General features: G+C 38.2%; 2 protein-coding genes across 2 annotated transcripts; one reads left to right on the top strand and one right to left on the bottom strand.

Moving 5' to 3' along the window:
• The first annotated feature begins 3,361 nt into the window (after positions 1-3,361).
• Positions 3,362-6,731, top strand: LOC116022546 (transcription factor MYBS3-like). The gene is made up of 3 exons (XM_031263293.1): positions 3,362-3,975; positions 5,395-5,603; positions 5,915-6,731. The coding sequence occupies exons 1-3, from the start codon at positions 3,654-3,656 to the stop codon at positions 6,485-6,487; spliced, it is 1,104 nt and encodes a 367-aa protein (XP_031119153.1). The 5' UTR covers positions 3,362-3,653; the 3' UTR covers positions 6,488-6,731.
• A 643-nt stretch (positions 6,732-7,374) lies between these two features.
• Positions 7,375-14,553, bottom strand: LOC116023190 (ABC transporter G family member 35-like). Its single transcript, XM_031264173.1, has 20 exons — positions 14,177-14,553; positions 13,692-13,986; positions 13,324-13,483; positions 13,144-13,220; positions 12,927-12,980; positions 12,497-12,587; positions 12,106-12,407; positions 11,103-11,862; positions 10,905-11,014; positions 10,652-10,799; positions 10,400-10,555; positions 10,144-10,319; positions 9,730-10,062; positions 9,344-9,634; positions 9,163-9,246; positions 8,946-9,079; positions 8,620-8,847; positions 8,334-8,505; positions 7,990-8,244; positions 7,375-7,903 (listed from the first exon to the last, which is right to left on the bottom strand). Exons 1-20 carry the CDS (start codon positions 14,551-14,553, stop codon positions 7,631-7,633), a joined length of 4,476 nt encoding a protein of 1,491 aa, XP_031120033.1. The 3' UTR covers positions 7,375-7,630.
• Between the last annotated feature and the right edge of the window lie 226 nt (positions 14,554-14,779).

Here is a 14,779-nt window from a genome sequence, read left to right as displayed (position 1 = left end):
TTAGTGTCATTATAGTAACGAAGTGTAATTAAAATGATATTTCATCGTTACTATAATGAAATTAGTATATGTGAAAAATAAAATTAAAAAATTAGCTCAACGATAATGAACTATGAAACAGTAACAAATTTTTATCTAAAATTAAAATCAAATGATATCGTTTTATTCCATGATCAACGGTACTACATAGACCATTCCTATATTAAAATCTGTCCTAAACATACTATAACCAAATATATTTTAAAAATCCAAATACACTACCCAAAGAAATCTTTAGAAAATAGTCCAACAACCTTCTAAAAAGCCCAGAATCAAAACTGTAGAGCCCATCACCACTAAACTCTCAACCCAAATGGCCAAATTATTATTGCATGGACCATGGTCCACACAGTTGTGTGGACCATAAATAAAAAGCACATTATTTTTGTACTGTAGGTACATTATTTTAGGGTAGATTATTTTTGTACTGAAAGTATATTATTTGATATATACTATCAAATAATGTACTTACAGTACAAAAATAATGTACATTCAGTATAAAAAGAATGTACTTTTTATTTTTGGTCCACACAGCTATGTGGACCATGGTCCATGCAATAATTTGCCGCCAAATTATTACATGGACTCCTGTCCATGCAACTGTGCGAACTGTAAATGAAAATTACATTTTTAATATACTAAAAGTACATTATTTAATATTGAACAATAGAATATAGTCGAATTGGTTTCTAAACCCTATTGTGCTCTCGTCTTTGGTTTTCAATTCCTCACGGCCGCCGCCTCCGTGAAGCAAGCGGATCGGAGGCGGCGTCCAATCGTCCTCCTTTATTGCCATCTCCATCTCAGACAGCGTCCACCTTCATTGTCTTTTCTACATTCACTATTTTCTCCTCCATCTCCACTGCTACTAGTCGTTATTCTCTCATTTTCACACTGTTGTTTTGCTTTGTTTTATTGGTTTAATTTTGTTTGCAGTTTCTGTGTTTTTCCTCTCGTTGTTTTGACGAGTTTCTTCCTCTCGTTTACTTGGCGAGTTCTTTTTTCATAATGCGTGAAACGATAAAACTAGTCATAGCATACGTGAATATCATCCTGGGTGACAAACATGACAATAAAAAAGAGACTCCTATGAACTATGATATGTTGTTCAGCCCGATGGAGATATTGTCAATGGATAGAAGAATGAAATAGATACTCAGGAGGTGTGCAAGACTATTCAACCAATGTCAGTCTTGGGTACGTTTGACCAAATCATTAAAGAAGCTTTAAGTTCCTTCAAAGAATTCAGCTTCAAATTTGTGAAACAGTCTGCGAATCAAGTTTTCTATGTTAGGGAAGTTGTTTCTATGTCTGAAAGGAATGTTTGATCATTCCATCGATCTTTATTGTAAACGTTTTAGTCTACGATTAATGAATTAGCTTCTTTATTTTTTTTTTAAAAAAGTACATTATTTAAAAGTGAGTAATTTTATATATCATTAAATAATGTCATTTGAATTTGAATTTTTAATATGTCATTTGAATTTTTCGGCCAACGGCTGGTTGCCCTCGCCGGAGATGGTGATCGGCGGCGACCGAGTCGCCGTCGGTGACCGAAAAATTCAAATGACATGTTAAAAATGGGTTAATTATTTTTTTAAAGGTTTCAATGACTTAATTGCTCTGTTATTCCGAGTTCAATAATTTATTTGGAGGTTATTCGGGTTCGATGGCTTAATTGCTTGTTCCCAAATTGTACGATGACTTATTTGTATGTATCCTTAATAAAAATATACTTTTTGTCATGGTCTACACATCACTATGTGGACCAATAATTTGCCTTAAACATCATGCATTGACCCTCGAATAATATAAGGTTTGTTTGGTTCGCGGAAAATATTTAGGGGGAATGGAACAAAAATTTCATGAAAAAGTCTAAGAAGATGAATTTATTTATTTGGTTGGTGAAAAAAAATATTGATTCCATTGTTTGGTTAAATTTGAAATGGTAAGGAATAACGAGTATAAAGACCTATATGTCCCTACAAAATAATAAAAGTATTAACAATCAAAGAAATAACAAGAAGAATAAAATTGTCAAGCCACCTCAATTTTTCTTCCCAACTCCCAGGACAAACAAAATCTCATGTTCTACCAAGGATTTTGTTTTCCTCAAATGTGAAGAATTCATTTTGCAATGGAAAATAAATTCCATGAGCCAAACACAAAAAAATAACATTTTCCTCCACTTTAAGGAAAAAATTACATGCACTCCTAAATTCTACTTCATCACGTTTACTCCATGATGTAGCAACCTAAGTATATGATACTTTTATCATGTGGGTCCCAAGAAAAGTGTACATCCAAGATTTGTGGGAGGGAATAGACGTTGTGAGTAAGAAATTAGAGTCGATATAATATTTTCTAATATCCTATCATTATTTGTTACGTCATGGAGTAAAAATGAGAGAGTAAAATTTGAGAGTACATGTATTAGAATTCCTCAATAAATAGCTATAAGTTGACTTGTGCATATTGAGTTACTTTTTTTGACTTGGTGTAATAATTGAAATGGCAAACATGCATAGTACATTTTGGTATAATGTGCATGCCTCTCAAACTTTACATCACTTGAAACTTGAAAGGATCAAATTGGGTGCAATGGATAACAATCGACGATTGGATTGAGACATGGTAACATTAGATGGATCCAAAGAACTTATTTATTTATTTATTATAATATTATTATTTAATTTACAATTTAAATTAAAATAAAATTTAAAAAACATTTTAATTACAATTAAAACTAATTTATAAATTCAAAAAATATAACTATCAAGTATCAAGTATAACAATAATAAATTTTATATATATATATATATATATATATATATATATATATATATATATTACATTTAAAAAGAATTGTGCCCCAAAAATTGAGAGCCTCTGGCCGCACATAGTCATGACCAGTCTTGAATTATCCTTTTTAATTAATTATTTTTCTAGGATATTTTTTTGAGTACTACTGACTCCGTTATAATGTAGTATCTATCTGTTCATAGCTACTTTCTCAACCTACTAAAGTACAAAGAGTCAACAGTTGCTTCTATTGAGGCTCAAACCGGGTGCCACTAGACCACAAGGACATGATTGACTTTAAATATGAGTTTTGGATATTTATTTAATATAGTGATATCTTTAAACCTAAGTTTCCACATTTAATTTTCTAATTTCGTACTTAAATTACATTTAATAATCCAATATCAAATACTTCAAAAATAAGTAGCAAACTGTTATAGGACTAAACCGTGTGCAATAAATTTATATAAGTAATTAGAAAAGTCGTAAAATAAAGGGTTGTGGAATTGATGATTTGATCCAATTAGGAAGAGACAATGAGACAAACAAGTGGCGGTAAGATAATCCGATATATAGTTATCCCCGAAATGTACTATGTAAAGCTTTCTTGATCGCCAAAATTTAGCACTACTGTTCTATAGTTTGAATCTCTCATTCTTTCTGCCTGTCTGGGTTACTATGAATTCATAAATCATAACCCTTTTTTGAGTCCTTCGCCTCCACGAAATCTCGTCTCCACCTATGCATACCTATAAACAATTAATATAAAAAATCTTATCTGAAAACTCGGTGAGTGGACTCGCCGAGTCAGCATGACTCGGCGCTGCTCTCATTGCAGCAACGACGGCCACAACTCCCGGACGTGTCCGTCCAGGGGCGGCGGCGGCGGCGGCGGCGGCGCAGCCACCGCAGGCGGCAGCGTTCGTATTTTCGGGGTTCGGCTTACGGATGGGTCGATCATGAAGAAGAGCGCGAGTATGGGGAACTTGCAGGGCTCCTTCATGAAGAAAAGTGCGAGTATGGGGAATCTCTCCGCCGCCGCCGCCTCGCCCGCCCACTCCACCGATGGGTACCTCTCCGATGATCCGGCTCATGGTTCTTCTTCTACCGATCGCCGGGCTGAGAGGAAGAAAGGTCCAATTCGTTTCATTTTCAATTTCCTAATATTTTTTTTATTTTCCTCCTTTTTGTTTGAAGATAATTTAGTCATTATTTGTATTTGGATTTGGATTGTTTGAGCTGAAAGATTGAGGACACAATTTTAATATTTTATTGGTGTATGTGGTGTGTGAAATAGATGAATTCTGCTTAGAATTTGTGTTGCTGTGTTTATGTTGGATCTTTTGCTTGCTATTAATGCTAAATGAAGTGTTTTTAATAGAACACGACGATCATTCCCTTCCCTTTGCAGAAATCAATGTATTTAGACATGAATCATCATAGCTATATTTAGTAAAGACTCGTTTCCTTGCAGAAAGTTTTACAATTCTAGCTGAGCCAAGAATTGTATATATCTATTAGCATCCATTGAATTTACTATAAATGGTTTAAAGGCTACATGAATTCTTCATTGACCTTTAGGTCTCTTCTTTATGCATATCTTCACTTGTTTTGATTGAACACATATTTAATCTTTTTCAATCTGCATACTGTATAGTGGTATCTATTATCTACTCTTTAATTAAAACAAATGTTTTGAATCTATTTATGTTATACCCACTGGTTTGAGAATGTCTCATTGTTTTAAAGATTCTATTTTTGTTACACTTGTTTATGTTTTATTAACTTTTACTTAAGATGTAATTGTAATGCTCACTTTCTGCCTGCAAAATAAATAAGTGAGATAAGTTGTTTGGTGTGCCTTAGTGGATTGCACTTATTGGTTGTTTAAAATTTTCAATGACTTATTTCTTTCGTTAAATTGCAAATGGTTATACAGTGTCGCAATAAACTCTCTCACAAGTCAATATAAGGTGGGATGTCATCATTATGGAATTGCTATTATTACTCTTTTTCTTTTTAATAAATTCAAGTAGTCGATGACTATGTATACACAATTTCGAATTGTCAATGGTTTTATTTGTGGCCAGTGGCCCACGGAGGCAAGATGCCTGAGGTTATTGTGTGATAAAGTGCGGTGATTAGTGCAGAGCCGCCTTTTACTTCTACTTCTAGTGGCGGGGAATCGAGGATTAGAAAGGTGTGATGTCTGTTAGGATGTGGCAGTGGATGTGAGGATGCTATTGGAGCGTATTTGTCTACTCGATAAAGAATTTCTTTATCCAACAGCCCCCACAAAGTCAGGTTCTCAGATCGTTAAATCAACACATTCCTCACTTTAATGGAGATTACTGCCATTGAGTGCTTTACGGGGAATTGATTTGTAATTTTTCGGCTTTTGGTTTTAGAATCAAGCTTGTAGAGAAGACTGCGTGGTATTCGTGTGGTTCTATGTTTCTGTTCTACTTGATTGGATTAAATTTAATGTTTTAGTTGTGTAGTTTGACGGGAACCTGGAAAGTTAAAAGCACCTCTGATGGATTCAGTCTGCAGGTGTTCCATGGACCGAGGAAGAGCATCGACTTTTCCTGCTTGGTCTACAGAAGTTGGGCAAAGGAGATTGGCGGGGCATATCCCGGAACTTTGTTACTACGAGAACACCCACCCAGGTAGCAAGCCATGCCCAGAAGTATTTTATCCGCCAGAGTAATGCTACTCGGAGAAAGAGGCGTTCTAGTCTTTTCGATATGGTCCCAGATGCGGTACGTCTTCCTTCTCAAATCTCCACATATATGATTATCACGCGTATTTTTATCACTGTTTTGGTAAATTCACCGGGTCTTTCTCTGTCCGTTTAACGGTCCGGGTTCACCCGCATTTGCTCCGAGAGGCACAGGAGCGGGCTCAGGGGAAATCGTCACTTTTTATCACTCTACATGCTTGCGATTGATAACGCTTTTTCATAGCGAACCACTTTCTCACTAGAATGCTTATATCTACTCTCGTTTGATGCTAGATATGAGGCAGGCATGCGTTCCGTATAATCTGTCCTGATTTTTATGCTTTTGCACAGGGCATAGATCCCCAACCGATGCCAGAAGAACAATTTATGCTCCCCCCACAGGCCTTAGAAACCGAGACTGCAGAGCTGGTTCCTTCTGCTTCAAAGGCGGTGGAAACCGACTCCGCGGACTCGCTGCCTTCCTTAGATCTCTCTCTCAAGCCCGATGTTGATTCCATGGACGCCACTCCAACCGAGCCCGTTCAAGACACGCGGGAAAATTTTACAGTCACAACTGAAATCCCGTTGGTCTATCCACAGTTCATCCCAGCTTACATCCCTATTCCGTTTCCAATATGGCCATCAAACGCGGTTGCTCTGGATGAAGATAGAGGCGCAGAGACCTCCCGCCATCAGATACTGAAGCCAATTCCAGTAGTCCCAAAAGAACCCGTGAATGTAGATGAACTCGTGGGACTGTCCCAACTGAGCTTAGGGGAAATGCGTTCTGGCCAAAAGGATGCTTTGCCCCTATCGCTTAAGTTGACTGGAGAATCATCGAGGCAATCAGCATTTCACGCTAGAACTCCTGACAACAGCTCGGAAATTAGCAAGGGTGAAACTACTCCAATCCAAGCACTGTGAGTGGTCTTGGAAGTTTGGCTGATAGGTTTTATCCCCTCATCCTTCCCATTTATGGTGTAATTACTCTTTTGTTTTTTCCATTCCTTCCCCTTTGTGCATCACAGCCTAGGATTTGTCAAAAAGACATGAAATAGGATTTTATCAAGCAGGATTTTCTTGTCCTTTCTTGTAATTTGTAAACAATTTAGGAACTGATAATTTGGTCGTGAAATAAACTTCACTGCTAAAATTCATTTCTTTAGTCTATGAATGTGTTTTACCTTGCGGAAAGAATGGGAGCCAGATTAATTCTTACTAAATAAATCATCAACCTACCCTTAAAATGCATGGAATAGAAGAATTGTATGATACTGAGAACAATCAGTGTAGAATCGCGGCGGGGAGGGGTATTCTGTTCCCGTTCTCTGAATTTGGTCTCCATTTCTGTCTCCGTTGAAGTGAGAATTAAGAATGCCACTTCTTTTGGGTGGGGAGGGGTATTCTGTTCCCGTTCTCCAAATTTGGTCCCCATTTCTGTCTCCGTTGAAGTTGGAATTAGGAACTCTTGTTTGTTGAATTTGTAGGCATTGCACCTCTGTTGGGTGGGGGAGGAGTATTATGTCCCGGTTAATTTCAGGCTGCTCCATACCAAAAGTCAAGGATCAAACTCTTGACCTTTGATTAAGGATAGATGTGTCCATTTCCACTTAACTACACCCCAGATTAATGGTTATCTATTGCAAAAATGTAAATTTAGAAATTATTTTATTAAAGTTAAGGTTGCGTCTACTTTTTTCTTTTAGTCTTTTTTTTTTTTTTTTAAATTTTAAGAGATAGTAGGCTAATTGATTAGAAGTTAGGCATGGCTGTGTAGTCAAGGGTAGAGAACCCTTTGTTGCATCCCACCAAACTTAAACTTGTTCATGGATAGCCATTGAATTTGCAAAATTTCTTGTTAAAGTACAAAGACCTATATGATAGGTCTGGGAACACTATTTTTACAATTCCTAAATAGTACTGTTTTACAGTACTTTATTAACCCACTATGCAACAACTGTGATAACTCATTTCTTTCTTATCAAACCATTACAATATATACTATATTTACAAGCCCCTAGTGGCTAGGGCTACCTTAAATACCTGCATATTATGGGAGTACCATACTTATCTAAGCTGGAAGTTCAATGTCTTGATGCAATAGGAATACATGAATGCAAAGAACACTGCAAAACCAATCAGAGCTGCGGCAACTGGTCCCATGAAGTCTGGTTCATACCCAAAATGATCTTTGATGTAGTCTCTGATCTGAGGATCAAAAGTCATTCCTGGAACCTTAATGGTCTGTTCTACATCTCCATATTGTGAAACTATGCACCCATATACGGTCCATGCCACGGGGCAAATCCAGTAGTACCAGATCCACCACTTGGGAATTCTCTGTAAATGCAATCACATGAATCAGAATTGTGGTTTACGATAGCATGGTTTGTTAAGAAATGTAAGAAAGAAAAGGTTTAACTCACAGGTCTGGGGATGAAGAAACCGGAGAAAAGGTTGAAGAGCGCGTAGAATGCTGCTGCAAAGATGGCGGCCACTTGGTGGTTTGGTGTGATGGAAACAGTCATCATTCCGTAGTATGTCCAGTAGAGGAAGGAGAAGAATGTCACAAAGTAAAACCAGAAGAATTTGGCTGCTGTCCATTCAAATGCCACCATGGCATACACTATGAGAGTGTAAAATGTAGTTTGAACAAGAACATATGGTATTTCACAAACAACCTGCAAGGCAAGTTACCAGATCGCTCGATGAGATTCTGAATTTCTTGAAATCTTGAAGAGAAAACATGGTTATGGTTATGGTTACTGACCTGTGACATAGCATATGGCAATGCTGCGTACATTCCAGCAGCTTTTTCACGATAAAACACAGTTCTCTCAGTGGCTACAATGGGCTGTACGGTTGAGCAATTGCTGATTCCAACAAACAGTACGGCTGCATACATAGCTCCAATGACTGTCATAAGATCACCACCAGTTTCTCTGAATCACACGCAACAACAGGAAATGGGAATAATTAGTACATGGAAAACTATGAAGATTTGTTGTGTAAAAGAGATTGTTCATTCTGTGACTCTGTGTAGACTGAAGACTTACATTTTGCCACCAATATTCCAAAAGATTGTGCCAACCAATAGTGCTGCAACCAAAGTGAAGAAGTATCTAACAAGGTTATAATCTGGACTTCTCCAATAAGTCCACCACTGCTTCCATAGGCAGGATTTGAATTGGCCCCATGTGGACTGAGAATATTGGGTAGCAAAGTAAAGGTCATTCGCTCCAGGAGGAGGGGTACTCAACTCTTTCACAAGTTCCTTGTTTCGTCTGTGCATTGTTACATATATAAACATTAGGCTCAACTATTTCATAATATACCAGAGAATGATCACACCACAGTTGAGTTGATTAATATTTGAACTTACTGGTGCAAAGATGATGATTTGTAGTGCTCAGCAAAATCCATTCCAAGCCGGAGTTCTGTCGAGATCGAACTCGCTTCTAACATCCAGGTAGCTGGATTATACTTCTCTTTGATTTTAGGTACTCCTGGAACTGCCTGCATTCCATGGTTGCACCCATGATCAGTTTTTAGTGCTTTCTTTGATGATGTAACAAGATAGAAGTCAGAAAGTTGGGTACCTCAAAATACTCGATAATTTTCTGAGAGTGTCGGCCTAATGGCCCTGCATAGATCACTTGTCCTCCTCTTTTCATTAGCAGCAACTGAAGCACAGTACAGAAGATGCATGTATTAGAGGAAGTCCTAAAATGCTGGCAAACATTTTATTTATTTTTTGTTTTACTTTCATGGAGCCTATACCTCATCAAATGCTTCAAAGATATCAATGCTTGGTTGATGAATGGTGCAAACAACAGTTCTCCCGGTGTCCACTGTGTTTCTGACAGTTCTCATAACAATAGCTGCAGCTCTCGCATCAAGACCAGAAGTTGGTTCATCCATGAATATAATCGAGGGATTGGCAACCAGCTCAACTGCTATGGTCAACCTCTTCCTCTGTTCAGTTGACAGACCAGAAACTCCGGGGATCCCTACAATCGCATCCTTGAGGTTGTCCAGCTCAACAAGATCCATTACTTCATTGACAAAAATCTGGACGAAATGTCAAAAGAAACTAGCTTTAGTATTTCATATACAAGGTTATCTTGATTTAAAGAAAAATTATGTTGGGGAATAGAATCTCCTACCATTTTGTCCTCATTGCTAACTTCTTTAGGAAGCCGAAGGAAAGCTGAATATATCAATGATTCATGAACTGTTACTTGAGGTGAGTGTATGTCATTCTGTTCACAGTAACCAGAGACTCTAGCAAAGGTTTCTTGCTTCTTTGGGAATCCCGATATTCTGATGTCCCCTTCAATGTAACCACCGGTTTTTCGCCCTGCAAGAACATCCATCAGCGTAGTCTTTCCCGCTCCACTGACTCCCATCAATGCAGTCAAAACTCCAGGCCTAAATGTGCTTGTTACTCCCTTCAGTAGTTGGAGTCTATCCTCTGTCACTCCTTGATCTCTCATTTCCTGTAAATATCTCAATTATATCAGAAACACAAGTTTTGTGTCATTGGAAAGAAAAATGAGACAGGGGCTATTGATTCTTACAGCAGGCATGTCCACGAAATATTTAACATCATCGAAGGACATGGCTAAGGGTGTAAATGGTAGAATCATTCCTTTCTTTTGAGCAATGCCATTTGCAGACTCAAGGCTTGAATCTTCATTCCTACTAAGGCCATTTGTATTGGTACGACTGCTCATGCGTTGGATTTCCATTTCTCCTGAAAAAGAACGGTATAAGGTAAGAAACTATTACATCAATGTGAAAATTATAGATCACTCATATAATCAGGATTCTTACTTGTGTTGTTTCCATCAGCTGCAGATAATGAATGAGGAAGTCCATCATTCCTCGACTTTGTTGTTCTTAGTCTAGGCGATTCTGTGGACTCTTCTTGCTCATTTTCCATTTCCTTTGCCTGCTCTTTGGATATTATAGCTTGTTTCTGCTCAAGAGCTGTTGTGATACACAACACAATTCAGAAACTAACCAATGAGTGAAAACCAGTATATGCTACGGAGTACATAGTTTTATGAGAAGTTGGCTACTCACGGTTAAGGTACGTAAGGGCGAAGGTGAATAGAACGTTGAAGAAAACAGCGAATCCCATAAGTGCAGCAGAACCTATCCAAAACCATCTCTTTTCAGCGAACACATCATAGTTCTCCATCACTTTTGTTCCTAATCTTTCGCCCGAAACCTGCGAATACACAAGTACATCATCAGGATATATGAAACTTTTGAGGTGAAAAAGATATGAAGAGAACTGAGAAGTGCTCATAAGCAAGCAAGCAAGCAAACATACAAATTTGTTCATCCATCTAGGAGCAAACATCTCATTGACGGTTAAAGCATTGAAGCCATAGGTCATAGGAGAAATCCAATAGCCCCAACCCCACCAGTCCGGAATTTGACCTGTCATCAAGAACAGTATCTTGTTAGCTAAACAATCTACCTCAGACTCTCTGAGACATTTTATCGAACACGTTATGGGTGAACAAACCTTTGGGAAGGATGAAGCCACCCAAAAGGAATACAAGGAGGAGACTCAGAGATCCACCCGTGTTTGCAATAACCATCGTCCTGCACAGCGCCGCAATGAGCCTAAACAAACCGGCAGCCATTTGCTGAACCAGAAAAATCACCAAGAATTGCTTGAAGAATCTGCTAGCTTCAGGAGCAAATCCCATCGTATAGTACGTTATCACCATCCAAACAGTCGATTCAAACACAGATATCGGAATCTTCAACAGAAACGTAGGCAGAGTGAAAGCCCAAGGTGGATGGAACAGAAGATCCCTCTGCTTGTAAAACACAGGAAGCCTCTGAATAGTCATTGTTAGCTCAGAAAAACCGTTGAACATGTTGATGATCATCGCGAACAGCAATGCTCCAATGTAGATCCCTCCGTCGTCTTCATTCCTGGTATGCAATTTGGTTCTGAAGAACACAGTGGACGCAATGATGGCCACGATGATGATCTGAACCGTCTTGAATATGTACACAAAAGAGTTCCTCTTGATCAGCAGCCATTCCTTGTCAAAGTTGGCTTTCAAAAGCTCCTTAACTGGAACAGTGTACTTCTTGAACACCAGAGCTGCCTGGTGGTTCCTTGATTTGTCATAGGGAACTGAAAGCTCATTTTCTAGACTCAAACCAACGTGGAAACTGTTGAATTTTCTCGCGAATTCTTTCACAGGTATGAATCTGTATGGCTTCCTCTTATCTGCCCAGTATTGTTCTTGATCCTTTCTCGACGTAACCTGCATTGTGCATCCAATACCGTTGAGCATATAATATATAAAACAAGTCGGACGATTTTGTAACAATAAGGTTATAAGTTAACTTTTAGTAAGAGTAGTCTATCGGCCTTCTTAGTTTGAGCATATTAGTTATTGACAATTTAGGCTGGTTTACATCATTTACTAACCCATAATGCACAATTTTTACTTTTGAGTAGTGATTGCGGATTTTTTGGTTACTGAAGAAAAGTTGCATGTGTGTACCTCTTGTAAGAAGTCAGCAGTGCCTTTTCTCTCGGGGCATTTGAATCCGCAAGACTCAAAGAATTCAAGAACATGCTCTCTTGGACCCTGGTACACAATCTGGCCTTCAGACAGGAGAATAATGTCATCGAAGAGATCGAACGTCTCAGGAGCAGGCTGGAGGAGAGACATCAGGATTGTCCCCTCCGTGAGATGCACAATCTGCTGCAAACATTTCACGATTTGGAACGTTGTTGAGCTGTCAAGTCCAGTTGATATTTCGTCCATGAACAACGTTTTTGTCGGCCCGACAATCATCTCCCCTGCACCATTAACCCAAACACAAAACGTCAGCCATTTTTACTGTAATATGTTTTTCAAGTTACGCCAAATTAATCTTATATGTACATACCTGTTGTCACACGCTTCTTTTGACCACCCGAAATTCCCCTAATCATTTCGTCCCCAACAATTGTGTCACGGCACACATCTAGTCCAAGAATCTGCACGAAATTAAATCATTAAAATTTTCTTTCCTAAACATTTACTAATGACTTTGACTATCTAACTTTTTTGATGTCTTTAATTGTTTGGAGTTAGGAAAACGTTAATAGTAAACTAAATTTTTCACATGTGGGAATACACTGTGTAAACGGGACGGTGCAGAGTTTATTGAATCAAAGTCAAAGAAAGAAAAACGCAGCAAGGGGGTTGGTGGTGACCTATATGAGTATATTCAAAGGGGAGAAGTCAAAAAGAGATATATTTGGTTAAATTGCAAACTTTCACTTTTGCTCTTTTCATTAGTGAAATAAAAATGTGAATGAATACTGAAAACTTACCCTGAGCGTGTAATCTGTGACAAGACTTTCATTAACCCCTTCAACTGCAGTTGCCTACATCAATCACATAACACAATCATTTAGCCTAACATTCATTTTACATATATACATACATATATTAAATATACGTTAATATATTGATATAGACTAATCGATATGAGTTAAATGTTTTGATATTATGAAATTTCTATATCATTGTAATTGCAAAATTTATTACCTTCATATAGAGATCAATCTCAGCATCAGGGAAAATCTTGGCATCTTTTTCCCTCCTAGCAAGTTCAGTAAGGAGTTCTGCACAAGTTGAGTGTTCATACTCAATTAATTATTGTCCAAACCATTTATTTATTTTGCAGAAATTAAAAGTAGCAGAAATGGAAAGTAATTAATGAAATACCATATCGGCTCCCAACTCCTTGGCATCTAGCTGAGAAATCTAGGGTTTCTTTAACCGTCATTTCTCCTACGTGCACATCGTTTTGACTAATATATGCCGAGGTTTTCTGTGGTACAAACTCCTTAAGCTTGTGACCATTGTAAGTGATATTTCCCTTAACCTGTTTAACATATTTTGGAACATATAATATAAAGTTAGTTTCAATTTAAAGAAATTTCTACTGTATAGTGAAACACTATATCATATTTTATAAAATTAAAAAAAAAAAAAAAGGAAATAATATCTTAGAATAATTAAAGATATTTCCGTGGTGTCATGCATAATTGCAGAAGTAATAACAATTATTGAAGAAGTGACTAGTAATTGACCTTTAAAGTAGGGTCTAATTTTCCAGCTAGGGCCAACAAAAGAGACGTTTTCCCGGAAGATGGTGGTCCTAACAACAATGTCATCCTCGACGGTTTTACAATCCCAGAAACATCTTTGAGGATGGTGAGTTTTGTTTTCTGGGCGAGTCTAATCCCCACGCACCCTAACGCCGATTCACCAAGATTCCGGGCGGTGTTCAGTAGTGAGGGAAGAGCTCTGTCGCCGACATGGCAATCCGCCTCCACCGTTAAATGCTCAAATCTAACTTCCACCGTCGGTAGACTAATCCCAACTCTGCACAGTAAAAAGTAAAATGAATAAATATTTTTTGAATGACTAGAAAAATCACAGCTATTATCTTAAAGTATACACTGAGTTAAATTTTATCTTGTGAAAGGATTATAAGAAAGTAAATCAGTCTAAGTTGTCTATTCAGCTGGAATGGATAAGTATTTTAAAACATTATAAGTAAAATTAGGCTTACTTGTCGATACGGTTTCTGAGTTTTTTTAAGAACCTCTCGTTATCTTCCTCGGCAACCTTAAACGTACGGTCGATGAAGTCCTGGCGGACGTTCATGTCGAGTTTTCGGACGTCGACCTCCTTGTGCATGACCTTGTCATCCTCGTTGTCGGCGTAGGATTTGAGGACGGTCTTTCGGAGGCGGTCGTAGGTGGGGAGCTTCTCCAGGGCGGCCCAGCGGAGAGCCTCCTCGTCCTCCTCGGCCCGAGTGCTCCGCCGCGCAGACACCGGAGTAAACACCTCCTCCATGATCCTACTCGCCCTGCTCGCGCTTCTACTCACGCTCCTGCTGAAGTTCCTACTGAAGTTCCGGCTCATCTGCCTCCTCTCTCCCTCCATTGCTAGCTAGCTTCAATTCAAGTCTTAAACAAACTGTTTTTGTATATATATGTGCAAGAATGGAAAAATAAAAAAAAAATTGTGTCTAGTTCTGATATGCTTTGATCTCAAGTCTCTCTCATTCGCTGGAGCTGTGAAGGAGATGAGAGACAGAGGGAGAGAGAGTGAGTCTCCGGAAAGTTGGAGGTGGCTATTTATATAGATTATAAGGGAGGGAGATGATGTT

This window comes from Ipomoea triloba, chromosome 6, assembly GCF_003576645.1.
Source record: "Ipomoea triloba cultivar NCNSP0323 chromosome 6, ASM357664v1".
Taxonomy (NCBI): domain Eukaryota; kingdom Viridiplantae; phylum Streptophyta; class Magnoliopsida; order Solanales; family Convolvulaceae; genus Ipomoea; species Ipomoea triloba.
Note: the sequence above shows the minus strand (reverse complement) of the source record. Positions and strands in the feature narration are given on the sequence as shown.